General features: G+C 32.8%; 1 protein-coding gene across 8 annotated transcripts in view; it reads right to left on the bottom strand.

Annotated features, from left to right (window-relative positions):
* The window catches only part of LOC149806557 (uncharacterized), a 176,359-nt gene that overhangs the window by 43,333 nt on the left and 110,834 nt on the right, over window positions 1-22,192 (bottom strand). The window contains exons 15-17 of one of the 8 annotated variants that reach the window (XM_089954603.1): window positions 18,902-19,045; window positions 17,829-17,954; window positions 16,920-17,051 (exon numbers count right to left, since the gene is read on the bottom strand). The exons of the other annotated variants lie outside the window; for them this stretch is intronic. Coding sequence (XP_089810729.1) covers window positions 16,920-17,051; window positions 17,829-17,954; window positions 18,902-19,045 — 402 coding nt within the window. The remainder of the gene's footprint in view (window positions 1-16,919; window positions 17,052-17,828; window positions 17,955-18,901; window positions 19,046-22,192) is intronic. 8 annotated transcript variants of the gene reach the window in all.

The following is a 22,192-nucleotide window of genomic DNA, read 5'->3' as shown; positions in this document are numbered from 1 at the left end:
TGTCAGAATATATATATATATATATATATATATATATATATATATATATATATATATATATATATATATATATATATATATATATATATATATATATACATATATATATATATGTATATATATTTGTAGTATGATTTCCGGGGGGGTCACATGACCCCCTTTACCTATGCTGCGGGCGCCCATGGACCTAACTTATAAACAAGTATATATGGTACACTAAATTTGTGTGTCTGAGTGGGTTCAAGTCTCAAGCTCGGCCAATGTGGATATGTGAGAAAGCTTGCCAGTAGATTCCCATGGGTCGGTGGTTCTTTCCCGGGTTTTCCCAGGTTCTTCCTCCATCATTAATAATGGCTGCCAGGTATAGCCTATCTTGTGCTGAAAATGGCGTTAAACCCTGTAACAACAACATTTAAATTTGTGTTATGGCAATGTTAGAGTGTCCAATATATATTTGAAAGGACTGCTAAGCCATAACTTCTCATTGCAAGAAATTTTCACTGTGCAGTGAGGAATGTAAACAAAATTTAAAAGACATCTGATCATGTAGTACAACCCTGGATACTGCATTCAGTCATATTTTAGATGATACTGCCAAACGTTGCTAAAACACTTTTAAGATGTCTTAGAGGCATGCAAGAAAACTCAGACTACAAATCTAATTTTGAATCAGAGTTGTCAAAAAAGTTAATGTCCCACGTTTACAAAGCATCTTAAAATTTCTTCATCAAATTGAGTTGTTTGAATATCTTTCCTTTCGCCTGATTGGTAAAAATGATGTTTTTGTAAGAATATTTGGCAGGCACAAAGAATTAAATTAGTCATAAATCTGGAATTTTCCTAAATGGGGTCTTGCCTTATATCTGGGGAAATTTTTAAACATTTGTAAAATTTGAGAAACTCATTAACTCTTATTTTTTATAACTCTTTCTTTAAAATAATGAAACAATTTACCTGTGTTCAATAACTAAAGTAACAAGTAATTTGCATCTTTTTTTAAATCTCAAAGTTTACATTTGACAAAAATAGCTGGTGTTTTAACTATCATAAAGAAAATAATTTAAAATATCAATCTGAGAAGAAATTATAATTTTTTTTATGAAACCAGGGCTTTCAAAGCTAGAAATACATTGTCCAAACAACTTGCACATTCATGTTACATGTACAGTGGTCTCATAAAATACCATCTGCACTTACTTAATGAACCAACATATCAGGGTCTATGCTGTCTGCTCTACTGATTACAACTAAAAAACTGCAAAAACCCAGATGTGCCAGCACATTATTTGATGGCAGATTGGGGGCTAACCAGATTCAGGTAGGATCAGAGTTATACACGATGGTACTGTCTTACACATGATCACATAACGTTCTTACAAACAAGATACCTTTAAAATTAATATGGTGAGAGCTGCATGCAGATAAAGAAGATCCTGGAGTGCAATGAATTCCCCAAGAAGCTCACTAGTTCCTTGAAAAGAGCTGGAAACATTCCATATATTTTGAAGACAGTTTTAATAACAAAGTAAAATAATTTAAAATTACAGGGAAAAAAGAAAACTGCAAACACAGACAACGAATCAAACAAAGCACAAACCCCTGACAACGTGAAACAGTCTTAATTCATAGAAGAAGGAAATACACAACCCCAACATTGTATTTGCAACCAGATAACTTTGAGAAGTGTTATTTTTCTCTGAAACCACAGTTCAAGAAAATAATAAAATGATCTCCTTGAAAAAATTCAAACTCTTGTTTCAATTTAATGTGTTGTCTGTAAGAGATACAAAATCTGATGTTTCCAAGGGAAAAATATGTGAGTATATTTGTACACTCTCTAAACTTATCCTTACATTTATATTATACATATCAAATTTACAGTGAATGTACACTGGACTGTGAAAAACTTCAAACAGGGAACATCATGAATGCAGTGTTCATTGGCAATGCAGTAACTGTGACAAGAGGTGGAGGTATAAACACTAATTCAAGAAGACATCATTTAGAGATACAAAATCTGACACTTCCAATGAAAAAATGTGTCTGAAAAACATCAGTCTCCAATCACCCTTGCATCTTAAACCTAAACTATTTCTTAAATTGTGGGAAAAATGCATGTAAAATACAGACACTAAAGGATGGGTTTAATTACCTGCTGAATATGTCAATAATCAAGAAACTTCCAGATAAAAAAATAAACCAATCAAAAGAGGGGTGGGAGAAAGAAGCATTATCATATTGTTTGAAGTTGTGTTATCAAAAGCATAATTCCCACAAAAATAAAAGAGCAAGAATCTAAATCCAAGAAATCTATTACATATTTTTGTAACAAAGTTCACCAGCAGAGACAAAAGTTTTAAAAAATTATGTTTGCATATCTTTAGTAACTCATTAAAAGCTAAAGAAACCAACAATAAACCATTACAAACAAAAGTATAAAACAAAGATATTTGCTTTGACAGAATCTGCTCATATACCCTGTAACAGAAAGATGCTTTCCCAGAACATGTTCATACAGATGCAAGTGCCTTGATAATATATGTGGAAACACTCTGTAAAAAACTGGTTTTTATCCAGCCTTACTCTGACATGTAAGAAATTCGATATTAGGGTATTTTGACAAAATCCATTTATATACTCTGTGACAAAGCAAGGTGTACTAAGAGGATCTTCAAACTCTGTGCAACTGACAGAGTAGGGTGCTTTGACAGAATATCTGTTCCATACACTCTGCAATAGATCAAGGTGCTTTGAAGAATCTGTTCCATACACTCTGTGAGAGATCAAGGTGCTTTGAAAGAATCTGTTCCTATACTCTGTAACAGAGCAAGGTGCTTTAATAGAATGTAATTCCTATTATCTGTAACAGAGCAAGGTGCTTTGACAGAATCTTTTCATACACTCTGCAAAAGAGAACGATGTATCTGTTAATACACTCTGCAGAAGAGTAGGGTGCTTTGACATAATCTTTTCATACACTGCAGAAGAGTAAGGTGCTTTGACATAATCTGTTCATACACTCTGACACAAACAGGTTTATACCCCACCTCAGTCAGATATGTCTGAAATTCGTTCCATGACTGACTGAATCTTTCTCCCCTACGCATTGGATGCTCCAGCTGCGCAAAGGAATGAAGATGCCATTAGAAAGTGCAGTACTGAAATATCCCTTAGTCAATAGTGATATTAAATGGATATATATAAAAAATCAAATAAATAATGAGCTCTATATAAATTTTTTCTTTGTCTCATAACTCCCTGTGGAGAGTGTACAAGAGAAACTTATTGTTTCATTTTTGCTGATTTTCTTATTGAAAAAATGTCACTAATAAAAGGGGTCACAAAGAATTATCATTAAGGTCCTCTCAATGTTGAATTCTAGTCTAAAATTTTATTGCAGTAAGTTATGTGTTGAGCACTTCTGTTGACAACACTTTATATATTTAATAGGAAAAAAATACAGATAGATGAAACCAAAGCACAATCTTCAATAAAAATTTTCAAAGCAAAAACTAAGTCACACCGCTTACAAGATTACATTAATAAATCATACAATTTGTCTTCCATAATGACTCAAACCCTCACGAAATTCCTTTATCCATCAACACCAACTAGTGCCCATAAATGTTGTGGTTGTGATATGAAGACCCAGTAACAGTACAGGGAAAGTACCAGGGATGGATATTCATGAATGTTCAACCCTTCCACCGAACCATGGATTCACCACCATGATGTGATTGTGCAACCCTTCCACTGAACCATGGATTCACCACCATGATGTGATTGTGAAACCCTCCCACCGAACCATGGATTCACCACCATGATGTGATTGTGAAACCCTTCCACCGAACCATGGATTCACCACCATGATGTGATTGTGAAACTCCTCCACCAAACCATGGATTCACCAGTAGTGTGAATGTGAAATGGGTTAAAGGAATTAAATTATTTGTCCATTAGATCACACCAGAACCTACTTTGCATGTATATTCACAGATCATTTGCACAGTTTCAAAATTTCTTTTTTTTCCTGTTAAATCAGGATATCACTTAAAACATATTCTTGGCTGTTGTTGATGGACCCATGAGTTTAGTAGTGGTTAGACAGGTAGGTAGTTTAGTTTTTGTAGTGGTTAGGCTGGAGGTAGTTTAATTTTAGTAGTAGTCAGGCAGGTACTGGTAGGTAGTTTAGTTTTAGAAGTGATTAGGAAGGTAGGTAGTTAAGTTTTTATAGTGGTTAGGTAGGTAGGTAGGTTGTTTAGTTTTTTTAGACTGTTGCATTACATAATTTAAAACTATGTTTGTGTTTGTAAATATCTATGACACACCGACCAAAATTTCAGTCTCAAAAATTATAAAAATTTTAAAAAATTGAATCATTGCTATTATTGCATGAAAATCTAATCAGGTCATTTTGCACATGTACACAGATATACATACCAAATGTTATTTCTTAACATGAAGTGGTTTTTGCTCAATTGTGTTAATCAAGGTAATCATCAAAAAAGTAAAAGTCCAGAAAGGTAAAAATGCATTTAAAAAAACTGGTACATTGCTATAATGATTTGAAAAACTGATTTGGGTCTTGTACATTCACAAACAAATATGCCTATAAAGTTTCATTTGTCTACATTGTGTAGTTTTTGTGCAATCTTGCTAATAAGCTTCTTGGGCCAGATGGACATATGATAATGATCAGATCAAGCTGTCCCTTCTGTGGATAAAAAGGTTTGGAAAATCAGTTTTTGTTGAGTAGGACAGTGGACAGCAAGATAGAAATTATTTCTGGATGGCCTCAGGGATTTAAATAATATAAACACATATCTGCATTATACAAATAAACACTTCATTCTTTGTAGTATTCATTTACACACTGTTTTCCTTGACAACCAAAACAAGCATTTTCTTCCACTTTGGGTGAAAATGTTTCAGAAAAAATTAAATAAATTAAATCCAATCACACTCTGTGAGTAATCACATCTGGAACATTAATAGATAGGCAAAAGAGCATTTTAGGGGGTTTAAAAATGGAGTGAAAAAAAGAAAGTGTGTGTGTGTGTGTATGAATGTTCTCATCAATCATGATTACAGGGCTGTAAGCAGTGTCGATTTACCAAAACACAAGTAATATTGCCATTTAAAAGATGCAGTACAATTTGAAAAATACTGCATTTCTCATAATACATGAGCAATAACAGATTATTGTTGATAACAACACATGAATGGAGTAGTAAACAAAAAGCACAGAAATTCTGTATCAAAATAATATTCATGAAAACTTTGAACTATTGGACAAATTTTGTTCGGAATGAATGCAATCTGAAAACAATATGCCTGGATACTGTGATGCATATCTTGACCATTATCTTACACTTATCTCATTTTTATTGCACAGATTTATATTCCAATTTAGGCAATTTAAGGATGAAAAATTAAATAAAAACAAATCCTGAACTTAATATATTATAGGATTGGCAAATACAAAAGGATGAGTGACATTTTCAAAAGAATCTTACTTTCTCTTATAATTGATTATTTATGGCCCTATTCCAGTGACTTTTGAATATAGTTTAAAATTCAAATGTTGCTACTGAAGGCCGCAATTTTGTTTCTTTATTTCCTTCCCTCCCCCTATAAATCTTTGATTTTTTTTATTTGTCTTGACAATGAATCATCCAATTTATTACTTTTTCCTAAATTTCTCCTGACTTTACCAAAGTTATTTTGGGATGAAGTTAGGATACCAAATTTGCCTTAATATAATACTGTGTATGAATGACTATCATTGACTCTATCATAAAGCCAAATAAAAACACTACATATCTTTACTTTATCCTTTCCAATCTCAACTGCAGAGTTAGGGCTGCAGACAGAGTGCAGATTGTTCCAAAATTAGATGCACAGCATAAAAATACTAACATAACATTAAGAAAAGTTACGTTTTATTAGATTTATAGAGAAAAGTTTATTGCTGTACAGCACAAACCAGACTTATGTACTTGTCTAACTGCCCTTCTATTGCCAGGTTCATCAAAATTCCTGCCACCATTAACCATTTCCTTGCTAATTTAATGATTAGTAATCATGGATGCACATAGTTAGCTCAAGGGTTTGTATTGTTTATTTTTCGGTTATAAAAACCCACACAATATCCATAACATACAGCACCACAGTTAATGCTCTCAATATTTTCTTTGTGGAGTTACAATATGTTGTGACTGGGATAAAGAAGTCTTTGTCTTTTTCTCTTATTAGTTATTGATTTTTTCTGGATAAGTCAATTCTCTAGTTTCTCTAAAGGGTGTATTTTCTGTTGCTTAATCCATCTTACTGCTATTAAAACCTGCCCAAATATGCCATAGTCATATATATTGACGTCTGTTCACCTAAGTGTATTTGTTAATCCTCTTGTTTATCTAGTTAATCCATTTTACTATTTATGAAGTGTGTGACTGAAGTTGGGGTTTTGGATTCTAAACAAATTTACTGAGGAAGTCGACAATTTATGGACAGGACAGATAAAGTGTTACTTTATAGTTAACTTGGTAATTCATATGCCGTAATACCAACAAATTACACATGAACTTCTAATACAAATTATATTCTTTATGACTGACGTATTTTTAGTGCAATATATTTTTCAAAACATGAATGTATGTCACTTTTTAACAGAAGTACGAATAAAGAATAAAATATATCTACAGTAATTATAGGTATTGTTCCTTCTTAAACCATGCAGCTGAATCTTGACCTTGAATACTGGCCTGACTGACCATCTGTCTTAGCCCTAGTTTTCTTATAAAGATCTCAGGCATATATCATACCATTCTCAAGGTGTTTTATTTCAGGGACTGTCTTAGTGAGAATATTTTAGTCTTTACTTTGGTCAATTTCTATATACTGTATTACAGTTCCCACCCATTATAATTTGCTTTTGTTATACTGTAAATCCAGATGTTGTATAAGCCTATAACCAAAATTAAACCTTTGTATTTGAATTGGTCAATCAAAAGTATAACAATTTATGTCAAAAGAAAACAGCATAAAGCTCAGCATTACAATTTAAAACATTAACTGAATCTTTTTATCTTTCCCACTAAACCACAGTTCAGTACGTATATGGTTCCTGCTACACCATGGTTTGGTTCAGTACATTGTTGTCACTAAACCATGATTTGGATATAATGTACATAATATGGTCAGTGGTAACTACACCATGATTTGGATATATAATGTACATAATATGGTCAGTGGCAACTACACCATGGCTTGGATATATATAATGTACATAAATTGGTCAGTGGTAACTACACCATGATTTGGATATATAATGTACATAATATGGTCAGTGGTAACTACACCATGATTTGGATATAATGTACATAATATGGTCAGTGGTAACTACACCATGATTTGGATATATAATGTACATAATATGGTCAGTGGTAACTACACCATGGCTTGGATATATATAATGTACATAATATGGTCAGTGGTAACTACACCATGGCTTGGATATACATAATGTACATAATATGGTCAGTGGTAACTACACCATGGCTTGGATATATATAATGTACATAATATGGTCAGTGGTAACTACACCATGGCTTGGATATATAATGTACATAATATGGTCAGTGGTAACTACACCATGATTTGGATATAATGTACATAATATGGTCAGTGGTAACTACACCATGGCTTGGATATATATAATGTACATAATATGGTCAGTGGTAACTACACCATGATTTGGATATAATGTACATAATATGGTCAGTGGTAACTACACCATGGCTTGGATATATATAATGTACATAATATGGTCAGTGGTAACTACACCATGATTTGGATATAATGTACATAATATGGTCAGTGGTAACTACACCATGGCTTGGATATATATAATGTACATAATATGGTCAGTGGTAACTACACCATGGCTTGGATATATAATGTACATAATATGGTCAGTGGCAACTACACCATGGCTTGGATATATATAATGTACATAATATGGTCAGTGGTAACTACACCATGGCTTGGATATATATAATGTACATAATATGGTCAGTGGTAACTACACCATGATTTGGATATAATGTACATAATATGGTCAGTGGTAACTACACCATGGCTTGGATATATATAATGTACATAATATAGTCAGTGGTAACTACACCATGGCTTGGATATATATAATGTACATAATATGGTCAGTGGTAACTACACCATGGCTTGGATATATATAATGTACATAATATGGTCAGTGGTAACTACACCATGGCTTGGATATATATAATGTACATAATATGGTCAGTGGTAACTACACCATGATTTGGATATAATGTACATAATATGGTCAGTGGTAACTACACCATGGCTTGGATATATATAATGTACATAATATGGTCAGTGGTAACTACACCATGGCTTGGATATATAATGTACATAATATGGTCAGTGGCAACTACACCATGGCTTGGATATATATAATGTACATACTATGGTCAGTGGTAACTACACCATGATTTGGATATAATGTACATAATATGGTCAGTGGTAACTACACCATGGCTTGGATATATATAATGTACATAATATAGTCAGTGGTAACTACACCATGGCTTGGATATATATAATGTACATAATATGGTCAGTGGTAACTACACCATGGCTTGGATATATATAATGTACATAATATGGTCAGTGGTAACTACACCATGGCTTGGATATATATAATGTACATAATATGGTCAGTGGTAACTACACCATGGCTTGGATATATATAATGTACATAATATGGTCAGTGGTAACTACACCATGGCTTGGATATACATAATGTACATAATATGGTCAGTGGTAACTACACCATGATTTGGATATATATAATGTACATAATATGGTCAGTGGTAACTACACCATGGCTTGGATATATATAATGTACATAATATGGTCAGTGGTAACTACACCATGGCTTGGATATATATAATGTACATAATATGGTCAGTGGTAACTACACCATGGCTTGGATATATATAATGTACATAATATGGTCAGTGGTAACTACACCATGGCTTGGATATATATAATGTACATAATATGGTCAGTGGTAACTACACCATGGCTTGGATATATATAATGTACATAATATGGTCAGTGGTAAATACACCATGATTTGGATATATATAATGTACATAATATGGTCAGTGGTAACTACACCATGGCTTGGATATATATAATGTACATAATATGGTCAGTGGTAACTACACCATGGCTTGGATATATATAATGTACATACTATGGTCAGTGGTAACTACACCATGGCTTGGATATACATAATGTACATAATATGGTCAGTGGTAACTACACCATGATTTGGATATAATGTACATAATATGGTCAGTGGCAACTACACCATGGCTTGGATATACATAATGTACATAATATGGTCAGTGGTAACTACACCATGATTTGGATATATATAATGTACATATTATGGTCAGTGGTAACTACACCATGATTTGGATATATATAATGTACATATTACGGTCAGTGGTAACTACCTTATTATAACCGAGAACAGTAATGTCAGAAAGTATCCATATCATCTAACATTTCCAGTATGGTACTAAGCTACTACATTCATAAGATGGTAACAGCCACACTTGCAATTAGGAAGGTTGTAATTCTGATTCCACATCTTGCCCTTTTTTGGTGTGCAGCAAATCTGAGTTTCCAATACAGTATAAAAGAGGTCTTTATTTAGATATTATAACAATTAGCTGCCAGAACATTATGTGTAGCATAAACATCATTTTTTAAATAATTACTATCCCCCCAACACAGTCATGTTTTAAAAAACAGGATTTTCAGCAAGCCTAGTAAAATAAGAGTCATTCCTTTACATCATATGATATGCCCATCATACGCATAAATAGTAAATATTTGTGCTTAAAGAAAATGAAAAACTATCACCTCAGGGAAGTTTATACATTTGATCGTCATAGATATGATTAAAACGTAAGTCTGATACACAACTAAGCTGACATCTATTATTTAACTGACTGAAAATAGCTTGGATGATGCTGACCTTAAGAATTCTTCAGGGGAGAACCTGTTAGGTTAATTTACATAGGTAATGTACACTGAGTGGAACAACCCATTTCATTTATAGTTATGTAAGGTAAATGGTACATGCTGAAGAAACAAAAGTTATTGCTCTTCATTGCCTTGAATGATAAAGTTTAAACCATCTTTATTAAAGATCATTGTCTTATCAGCAGTAATGTTTCTCTGAAGTCAGATTTTACTCTGTACATAACATGCAAAACAATAATATTTCTGTACTTAGAACAGTGTGGAAGTTTGCCTCATTTTTTAATGGCAAAATATCAAAATGCAGCTGTGTATCATGAAGGATAAGCCATTGACAGCAGTAAAGACTACGTCTAATGGACTGAATTCCACTGTCAAATGGATTTTAAAGACAGATATGTGTTGGTATTTTATTAATTCAATTTTTGTGGTTGTGACTGCATGTGTGCATATATATATGCATGCACATTTTACAACCTTGGGACATGAAAACACACTCTTTGAGCCTCAAAAACCCACTAACATTGTCTGGGAAGATGGTAGATGTGGTTTAGATTCTCATCAAGGTTGAAATATGCATCAAATCCACAACATTTCCACTCATTACCCATAACCATTTGTCTACCAGGTGTTCCATTGAATCACGAGATTCTCTGATCTATTGACAAAAAAATTACAAAATGTTTCTATACCGCTTGCAATAATTGGTTATATTCTTTGTTTCTTTCTTTGGCAAGAAATGTCCTCTGTTCATATTGTTGATTTTGTCCAAAAGGAAAACCCACCAATTCTTCCAAAGTGATGGGCACACTCCTTGGACGACCTTTCTGCTGTCTCTATATTGACACAAAATGCTACAATTAGCTACTTTTTCTCAAAGTAAACTTCATTTATCACTTAAAACAATATGCATACTCATAAGTCCTGATCCAAGTTATATTCTACCAAATATTTCATTGTAGATTTTTTTATTTAATGCAGCACTCTCTCACTACAGAAGCTTCATTATGACACATTATCTTTTATAAAGTTGGTATGGTCATGGATTCCAATACCAGCATGCAGTAGTAAAATTATACACATAATATACTTCATTACTAGAGAGTAGCAGACTCCATGGTGCCCATGGACAATCTCAGAAAGTTGAAAAGCTATATAATGATTCGTTTATCAACATTTGTATACCCTACTCCCCTGAAATGTATTTAATTCAAAATCATGATTTCTTGAGCAGCATCTAATATTAAATGACAAAAATGCAAACAATTTAATCTTAAATCTAACAAGCCAAATATAAAGAACAATAGAAAGAAAGAAAATCAAATCTGAGTTTTCAAGTCTTTACGAGCAAATTTAATCAACTAGCATCGGTGTTACTTGGGGTATCTCTCAAATCATACATTTGCTGGTTTTCACATCCTGATTGGCACAGATATTTATCAGAACTTCAATTTTCCTTTAAAAACAGTTAATTAGCATTCAAAGGGTTTTACAAAGTATAAAGATACATCTCTACCTCACTAAGCATCTTATTATATTCATAATTTCTTTCCCTTCTCATCTGCTGTTTCTTATCTTCATGTACAGAATCATCTCCCATGTAAAATGAGGTTGGCTGCTGGTTAGATCGTGTTGTGTCTGGCTGCCTGTATTTCTGAAGGCATGTATTAAAAACAATTTTTTTTCTCCATTCTTATTTTGGCATTATCACAAGGAACACATGTAACAATGACTTATTGTTAAAGGAATTGAATAGTTTTCCAGTTTTACAATACAAATGGCTTCTTCTGTTGTGCACCATTTTAACACAAACATTTAAATATAAAAAGGCTATTTGAATTATATAAGGCAGCTAATACTTTAAGTCTGAATGGTAATGGTAACATAAGTAGTTAAAATTTATATGAAAGATAGCACATTCAATATCTATAAGTTTAACACTGAAAAAATTTAAAGAAGTCTTTAGGATATGTCATGTACAAGAAAGAAAGTTGATTTAGATATTGTGAATAAAATAGAATATTCAAGTAGTCACTGGTATAAAAACAGATTATTCGAATAGTTACTGGTATAAAAACAGATTATTTTCAAATAGTCACTGGTATAAAAACAGATTATTAAAATAGTCACTGGTATAAAAAAAGACCAATAGAAGTGAGAACTGCTAGAAGAAATCAACCTTAAAACAAGAAGAAAGAAAAAACACCAACAGGCAGAGGGCAACAATTCCAATACTGACCTACGTGAACTCAGTCAGGATGATGTGGTGAAAGTGGTTTCAAACTCATATGGACTACTTACAGGAAATTTCACTTTTTCAACCATGTTTCTGGGCTAGTTGGGCTAAGGAATTGTTGTTCTCTGAATAAGTCACTATTGCTGCCACAACCTTGACCAATTGTTGATAATATTTTGTGCAAACTAGAACTTTTTTCTAGATCTGACTGTATGTCTGAAGGAAACCACTAGTTAACACTGCCATCAATCATTAAATAATAAAAATAATAATAATAAATAATCATAATCATATTCATTAGGAAATGTTTTGAAATAACTCATTTCTACCAAATAAGTAAAAATAATGAACTGTTAAGCCAACAACTGGAATCTGATATATTTGAAATAATGTGCACACTACAATATTTTTCCAGTGATAAGCACACACCCCCCACTTTAAATATACTGCCAAATATTTACCATGCATATCTCTGCCTAATAATATTTATTGACAAATTTATTAGGATGCTCCTGGTCTTTCCATGGGAGTAATACTGTAAATTTTGTGAAAGATAAAAAAAGGACATTAAAGACGTACCATGAAAAGGCAAAGGGAACAGTTGTAGCCATGATAGTACACTCCATAAGCTAGCAGAAACTTGAACTGAAAGTGTGTTCACCTAAGTATAATCCACAATGAACTATGACAATGGCACACCCTAAAACAAGAGTCCCTGGAAGGGACTAATACTTTAGTAGGTGAAAAGAGTTTCCATGAATTCAAGATAAGATAATTTTTTCATCTTTACTGCTGAGTTAGCTGCTGTGGTGGACATATTGGATGTCAGATTAGTACCATTTTCATTTAAGACCAAGTAGACATTATAAGAAAATACTGGTGAAAATCACATGCCATGGCAGCCATACAAGACGTACAACTGGCACCATTCTGATTCAGGACCAACTAGATATCATAAGAAGTCTTTAAAAAACACTATACTGATATAAACATCCATGGTGACCATATGGAGGGTTAGTTTAGTCCATTTCTTTTAGGACCAGCTAGACATCATAAGAACTCTTCTGAAGAAAACTCAATATCAAAATGACTTTCCATTTAAGATGAGCAGTGACAAGCTATTCAAGATGGTGGCCATACTGGACATCAGATTAGAACCAAGATATTATTTAAAAAATCTTCTGATTAAAACCCTATGTTGATATGACTCCATTTTGAAGTAACATCAACAAGACTTTAAAATGACTACCATGATGGCCATATTGGATGTCAGATGCATACCACTGAGATTCAGGGCCAACTAGACATCACATGTAGTCTTCTGGTGAAAGCACAATGTCAATATGACCAGCTATATAAGAGAAGTAGTAATGATAAGATTTTCAAGATGGCCATTGTAGTGGCCATATTGGATGACAGATTGGCACCATTTTTACCAATAATAAGACTTTCCATTCAGGAAGAGTAGTAATAACAAGATTTTCAAATGGTTGTCATGATGGCCATGCTAAATGTTAGATCAGACCATTTTAATTTAGGACCAACTAGACATAAACACCATGCTGATATGACCATCCATTCAGGAGGAGTAGTAATAAAAAGGTTTTCAAGATGGACACTGTAGCAGTCATATTTGATGTCAGGTTGTCTCATTTTTATTCAGATTCAATTAAACCTCATAAGAAGTCTTCTGGTGAACACCACACATCTGTAATCAGGAGGATTTGTGAGAACACGATTTTCAAGATGGCTGCTGTCATGGCTGTATTGTATATTATATCTGCATCATTTGCAGGTTCCTGATACCATGGTTGACTATTTGCCTATGCTGTTTGCCACTGGGCAGATTGTATATAGAAGCAAATATAATATTTCAATGCCATGTTTTCAAAAGATGATATAATCTAATTATGCCAGAGATAAGGGCAGAGAACTATGACATTCCCATTCTGCTGCAATACCTGTGTGAATATCCACATACCAAATTAATCCATTAATCCATTAATCCATTAATTCCTTTTAAGTGGGAAAGAAGCAATATTGCAGAATTCTAATACTGTAAGATGAATCAATGCATTAACATTTCAGTCATGTGTAAAGGAGGAAAGAGCATACCAAATTCAATAGTCCCAACAATTTGCTGGAAAAAATTGTAAAACAACTAGATCAAACTGTCACTTTGCATTCCATAATGTTCAGAAAATGGACATAGCTGCTACATGGTCAGTGTTTTATTTCTAAACACCAAACACCTATTTCAGAAACAGCAGTTTTCCTTCATACTCAGTCAAATGTCAAACCACCACCATTAAATATAAAGATTTAAAGCTTTATAATCTCCAAAATAATTAACCAGCACAGTAAAGTTTAATAGTTTTCTATCCCATCAAATTAAACACAGACCCCCTACAAAAAGCCATCACATCCACAGTGTATAAATTCTGAACCCAATAGGCCAAAAAATATCATATTTGAGGAATCTGTTTAAATTAAAGCATTTTTATTAATTATTAAAAAAAGATTATTAAATTAGAAAGAACTTAAATGCAGTCACAAGAAATTATGAAAGATTTTATGAAAATTATACCTTCTTTAAAAATTCATTATATTCTTTATTCCTTTCTAGTTCCTGTAATTTCTGTATATGATAGTAACGATACGGTCCAATAGGTAATCCACCACCATGAGCAGACAGTCTCTTTTTGTTAAGATCTGACTTGTCATGTTGTCTTAAGTATTTGTTGTACTCTTGATTTCGTTGTACCTCGAAGAATTTGTCTTTTGCATAATACTGGTACTGCCCAACCGGGAGTCCACTTATATATTCTGGATCTCTTGGACTCTTACTTTTCTCTTTTTCCAACTGTCTCCATCAAAATTTTATGGTGATTAAAAAACAATGAAATTATTACTGAAATTGGAGAAATTACAAGAGAAGAAATGAAGAAAGACTGCCATACCATTTTAAAATCACAGAGGATTCTCACTGATTTACACACAGTTTGAGTTGCTGTCTATATCAGCATGTAAAATATCATTTACATCAAACCATCAAAATATTTCTAATCATGTGCATACCATAACAATGAAAAGCTATAAAGAAAACTTATTTTAAAAAAAGAAAGCTGGACAACAAAAATTATAGAGACTCATTCTTTGTATTTACATCATGTGATCTTGAACTGCGGGAGTGTAGGCATCATCATTTATTAATGACAGATTTGACCTGATACAGAGTGTACTCACAGATTTTACGACAAAGTAAATGGGACACACATTTTGTTAAAAACTTCAAGTTTTTCAATAAAAATTGAGATCTTTCATAAATCTGGATCAAAATTTAGATGCAAAATTTCTGTAATAAATAACTTCATTGAGAGACTGGTGTTACCATGTAAGAATGTATATTGGTACAGGCATGTGTAAAGTCAAAACAGCTCTTTGCATAGTTATCAGCAACAAACAAGGAAAGGAAAAACAATATGTAATAACATAAATATTGAAACTAACATACATAGACTATGGAGAAAATGTTTCTTTGGCATCTGTACTATCAATGAATTTTTTAAAATGCCCAGTCAAACTATTTTATATTACATAATGACAAATCATGGAACCAGTTAATAAGTCTTTTTGGACAGCTTGTCTTTATATACAAGAAAGAAATATGTAAGTATGGGTTTCCCTTACTATACAGACCCTTGGCATACTGCTGCCCTTCTCATACTTATGGATGCATTTCACATTTGGAAACTTTTTTCTTCTTATTGCAACCCAAATTTTATTTCACTTAATTTAAGCTTTGGCTTATCAGAACCAATTTAGATGTTGTTTAACTGCAACAAATATCCAACCATTATCTTTTATGCACTATTATGACATGCGATATGTACTCGCTTATAAGTCAAGTCAAACTGCAAACTGCACAGACCCAGATCTGCCTTTGCATAACGTGCCAACATATCATAGTATGTGCATTTTTTTAAAGCATAATCAGTAGAGCAAACAATGAAGATCCTGATCTGATAGTGCATTATGCAGCTGCAGATCTGGGTCTGTGCAGTTTGCAGTTGGACTTGACTTCTAAGTGAGTATATATGGCAATATTGTTGCAACATAACTCTGAAACTCCATAAGAGAAAGCTTCACTTAAAATGAACACAAATGCTTAACTGTTCTTCAAATTTGTCAAATCTTGCAAATTTCATAACTGCTCAGTTTACTATGCTTTTATTATACAACAGTGAACATCTGCAGTTCTTAAGCACATGCTAAAGTTATGTAAAGCATAATAACTCCCTTTATGCACCTTGAAAACTATTCAACCCAAATGTACAAGATTTCACCTTTGTTGAAGTAGCATGTAAACAGTACATACAACCTATGAGACAAGAACCATTCACAGTGTAGATTCATATGTGTTGATCATATATGCGTGTGGAAAACTTTGATGCTTGATGTGTTAATGCTTGATCTATGAAAAATTTGGTACATCTACCCTGGAAAAAGGTTTTAGCACAGTGTTTACTTTCTTTTATATGAGACTGCTTTCCCCCAAAATTGTCACACATTGCAGACATACCTTTTCAAGAAATTCATTATATTCACGGTTGCGTTGTGTTTCCATGGCCTTGTTTATGGTGTCATAATTATGCTGACCAATTGGAAGTCCTGACAATTCCAGAGGAGTTACTGCACGCGATTTTTGTTCTAACTGTGATTAGAAACAAATGTTTGAAGTGTATGTGATTAATCCTGCCGTTGTATTCATTGGCTAATTATAATCTCATTCAACCAGACTCTTGCATAGCTGAATGAGATCACCACCATCTGAGGGTCTGGTAAAATATTTCATTGTTTCAAAAAACCGACACCAATGTAGGAGTCATGTTCTAAACAGCCAATGAAACTCTATGTTGACAAAAATAATCTCATTGTCACAATGATGTATTATGTTACTTCACATCTTCCGCGAATCCAATTTCTCTTTTAAATCTGGGCAAAGACTCTTTCTGGTGTTACAAAGAAAACAGTGTTGTACCAGATCCTCATCAGGCAGAAATATTATGGAGACAAATGAGAGGTCTTGTGAAATGAAGATGCTGCTAATTTTTTTATTTCTGTCCAAATTTAAAAAACTAAACAATTTTCAAGAAGTTGCTTAATTGACTATTTCCTATTAAAATTATTATGTACTGGTTTATGTGAAAATAGTAAATACATGTTTTTTTTACTTGACATTTTAAAAGAATTTTAAAAATTGTTAAATAAAATTTGTGAAAACTGAAATAGGCATGACTTTTGAGAAAGGAATACACAGAAATAAAAGCAGATTAAAGAATTTTTTCCTGGGCTATATTCAAGTAAAGCACATTGTTACTGGTAACTAATTATCTGTCTTCAAACAATAGATACTGGCTCCTTTAATTTCATTCTGTGGAAAAAACAGTTGTGCATTTTAGTCATATTAGAAATGCAATCAGGAATATACCTTCTTCAAATGTTCATTATATTCCCTATTTCGTTGTTTTTCAAACAATGGTCTTAGCTCATCAAACTGTCCCAATGGCAGGGATTTTCCATATGTTGGGTCTTCTGTGTTCTTAGGTCTATTTTGCTATCAGGGAAATTTAAAATCAGGAATTAATAACAATACACAAGTTGTATTTCAGGCTATGACATCTTTGTGCAAGAAAAAATCTGGACTCCTCAGTGATCTCTTTGTGCAAGACAAAATCTGGACTCCTCAATGATCTCTTTGTGCAAGATAAAATCTGGACTCTTCAATGATCTCTTACTATAAACTATTTCAAAATGAACTAGATTTAGAATTTCTGATAGACTGTGTATAGCATAGTAAAAAAAGAGATTTATAATTAATTCTTCAAGGAATTCATTGTGATAAAATTACCTGACCCACTGACATTTACGATAAATATACAATATTATTTAAATTTAAGTTTATAATTAATACTACCAAGCACCACTGTAGAAAATTTTATATCCTAAAAGTCTGTCAATCACATCAAATGGTCAAAATGTGCAACTGAATCAGAACTGCTTGGACAAGAAAACTAGCTGAGGCAAGCAGCTCCTACTTCACTGTCCTTAGTTTGCTACATCCTTGTCAAGAAAAATTGTATAAAGTAATATTACCATTAAAATCTCGCTTTAATAAATTCAAGCACGTTCAATTCAAGGTATATTGATGCCTCTAATTTTGTTACAAACAATTTTTTTGGTAAAAATGATGTAGTGCACCAAAGACAATAAAATAGCATGTATTTATTTCAACTGGTTTTCTTGACTGTGTCTCTAATTATTTCAAACACTTTAACCATTTTTTCCATTTGGCTGAGATTTAAAACAAATGCTGAGAAGCCTTAAGTGAATTCAATGACTGGCATAGCAAGGTGAGATTGTTAACTTACAAAGTTTGTAAATTATGTCACTACACAATATGTTAACTACAAGTCGGATCTTGAGCACAAATTGAAATATATTCCATAAAGTTTCAGGATTTCTCCTACAAAAACACCAAACATGGAGAATCTAACTGGATACCTCTTCTGTTGTTTTTTTGTACTCTATTTCTCTCTGATGACGTAGAAAGGGCACCACATCATCTTGCTCTGTGAGTCGAGGACTACTACCCAGATCTCCCATGGTTGTATCTCGTCTTTTCTTTAACAGTTCGTTATATTGCTTCTACCGGTATAAGATGTTTTATTTTATGGATTATTATTAAATTTACGTGCATTATTTAATCTTCTAAGAATGCAATGAATATATTAAACATCTTCCTCACAAATTTTTAAGAATAAATTGGGAGATAATATTGAAAAGAGCAAGTAAATCTGAAAGATTAATTATAATCAAAAGGTTTGTTTCCTAATAACTCGAAGTAATGTCTCCTCTACCCCCTTTGGTTAAAAAGCCTTGAGAATATTTCAGTGTATCAAAATAACTATTTTCTTTTCCTTAAATAATTCTTTTTGGTTCCACTTCCTTTGAAAAAAATGTTACATCCACATGTGGGAGCCCCTCAAAACATGATTTAAATTTAAAAAAACATTTCTAAGAACATGATTTAAATTTACAAAAATTCAAAGAACATGATTTAAATTTAAAAAAACAATTCTAAGAACCTGATTTAAATTTTAAAAAATTCAAAGAACATGATTTAAATTTTAAAAAATTCAAAGAACATGATTTAAATAAAAAATAATTCAAAGAAAACAAATCACCTAATCATGGCAATTATGTAAAGTTCCCACCCAAAATCTTGTCAACATGAAGAACTTTTCTGAAACGTCCTAATTAATTTTATCTGAAAAGTATGTAAATATTCCTGAGATATTTAGAAAACAGCTAAACCAATAAAAATGAATCTCTCAGATAAATACTGACATATAATGCAACAAGATAGGGAACATGATATGCCTGTCTTGTGACCATGACCATGACCATGACCTTTTCCCTAAATGAGGCCTTCTACAATTATATGAATATGATGGACACTTATTCTATTAAATACAAGGTAACTGATCTATTACTTCTATCAAGTATGTACAAGGCATGACAGGTGAGTACATTCATGATTCATACAATGATCAGTGGTGAACCTGTACAAGGCATTAAAGGTTATCATGAAAGAATATTGTTCGAAAGTTGAGTAGCACTGAATTCCACAAAATCATGCAGTGGTTCAAATGTTATACTCAAGAAAAACATACAAGTCATGGTACATTTTCTTTGGTGCGACCTTTACCTTGAGGCGGGGGGACATTTGTATGGTATACAATTCACCAGCTACAACAAGTTTTATTCAAGTATTTTCAGTGGTTCCAATGTTAAACTCCAGAAATAAAATTACCATTAGTGGATAAAAACTTATACACTGTACTTTAGGTAAGGGATGACGTCAAAGAATTAAATTTTTATTTGCTTTGATCTTGGCCTGAAGCAGGTATGTGGCTGCAGTATGTGACACACCATCTAGTCATGCTATATATTTGGGTAAATTTTCATGAAAATCTCTCCAACTTTTACATAGTCCTGACAAGCAAATGTTCATGGATGGATGAATGAACAGAAAACACCATAAACTGCCCAACTTAAGTCAGTCATATAATAATGGAAGTCAAATGGTCATTTAAGCCTCCTTCCCTCATTTAAAACCAGTGAAAGAAAGGCTATGTTCATACCGACAAAATAACTCGCCTGAAGGTTTTGAGATTAACTCTGCAATTTGAAGAGAGACAAGCCACTGTTACAAGTATTAAAAGGCCAAAATCAATTTTCTAGTCCTTTTAAACAGGTCCAGGTTTTTTTTCACAGTTACTGATTTTACACATTATACAGCAAACCTATTTCAAATGTTGCCAGCAAAACCCTGAAGCTCTATATATTAACTGTTTTGCCTGCGACAAAGTTGCTGCAGCCAAAGTAAAAAATGACTGAACCCTGAAACCTTGACCTCTGACCTTTCAACCATCCACTCTTCTGCTAATATGTAATAAATCTGATAACAATACATGTATGGAATCTGAAGATATAGTCCCTTTATACAGCTGTTAACATTTCACTTCCCAAATTAAACATTTCACCATGTCACCTAGAAATTTGATACTTGAATCTATCATACATCAGTGGTGATGTTCATTTCCATTATATTACTTTGATGTCAGTTTATAGTACTGCTAGATCTAAACACTTTTACTGTTTGATTGCCACCAAATATTTAAAGAATGGCTCCATGAGACCTTGACCTTTGTGCTCCTTGGTGATCCAACTTTAATCTTTACCCCTCATGCATTTGTGGGCAATGTTTGATGATGATAACCTTATGAGACTAGCAGATATTGCCCTTTTAAAAACTTAAATGTTGATGCTGGTAGGATGGACATTGTAGCTGCTGTGTCTTACACTTTGTGACATCCTTTCAGGTGAGAAAAAATTGTCAAGAAAAAATTATAACACATCAACCAGCTGAGCAGGCCAAAGAACAGACAAAAAGGAAATAATTCATCATCAACGTATAATTTCTGTCCAGCTCATTCAGTTTTTAGTAATAATATATTTTTAACTTTACCAAGCTGAATTCAAGTGTAGACACAAAAATCAGGATGCTGAAAAACAACTGACACACTTTGTTCATGACCTTGGTCCCAGAGAAAAACACTAATCTCTATGAGTAACATAGGTCTCAGTGAAATAATCTGAATCAAAATCAAGAACATTGCCACCATAATTCAAAACAGCATTGTTCAACAATCTAAAATAACTGTCCAGTAAATAGGTGACAATATGATCAAATTTATGTCCATGGGAACTAAAACAAAAAATGTTTGTACCTTTACTGAGGTAGAGGAGACATCATTTCCATTTCATCAGCATGAGCTAGTCAATAATATAGTGCCATTAAAACCATCCCAAAACAAAATACATTATGCACTTTTTGTTCAAATTTAATTGAAGATGATTCAATGCTGAATTCATTTTTTATTCTCTTCATATTTGATCTCTTTTATTAAAAGATGAATCAATCAAATCAATAAATTGCAAAACTGATATATTTGAAAACAGTTAAAAGTAAACCTGATATGTTGTATTGTAAACATAATTTGAGAACCAAACTGGGGAGATGCTATTCCTTTGGGAAAATAATACAGTACTCCCTCACCATAACACTGTTCACAGGAGCCAGGAAAGTGGACTGCCTTATATTGAAATATTACTGACAAATTATATAGTAGAGCATCTTATACTGAGGTATTGCTATCAAATTATAGTGGGCTGCCTTATACTAAGGCACTGCAATTAAATCATAGTGGGCTGCCTTATACTGAGGTA

The sequence above is a fragment of the Sinohyriopsis cumingii genome, chromosome 1 (assembly GCF_028554795.1).
Source record: "Sinohyriopsis cumingii isolate HCF-2022 chromosome 1, ASM2855479v2, whole genome shotgun sequence".
Classification (NCBI taxonomy): Eukaryota; Metazoa; Mollusca; class Bivalvia; order Unionida; family Unionidae; genus Sinohyriopsis; species Sinohyriopsis cumingii.
This window is presented reverse-complemented; position numbering and strand designations above follow the sequence as displayed.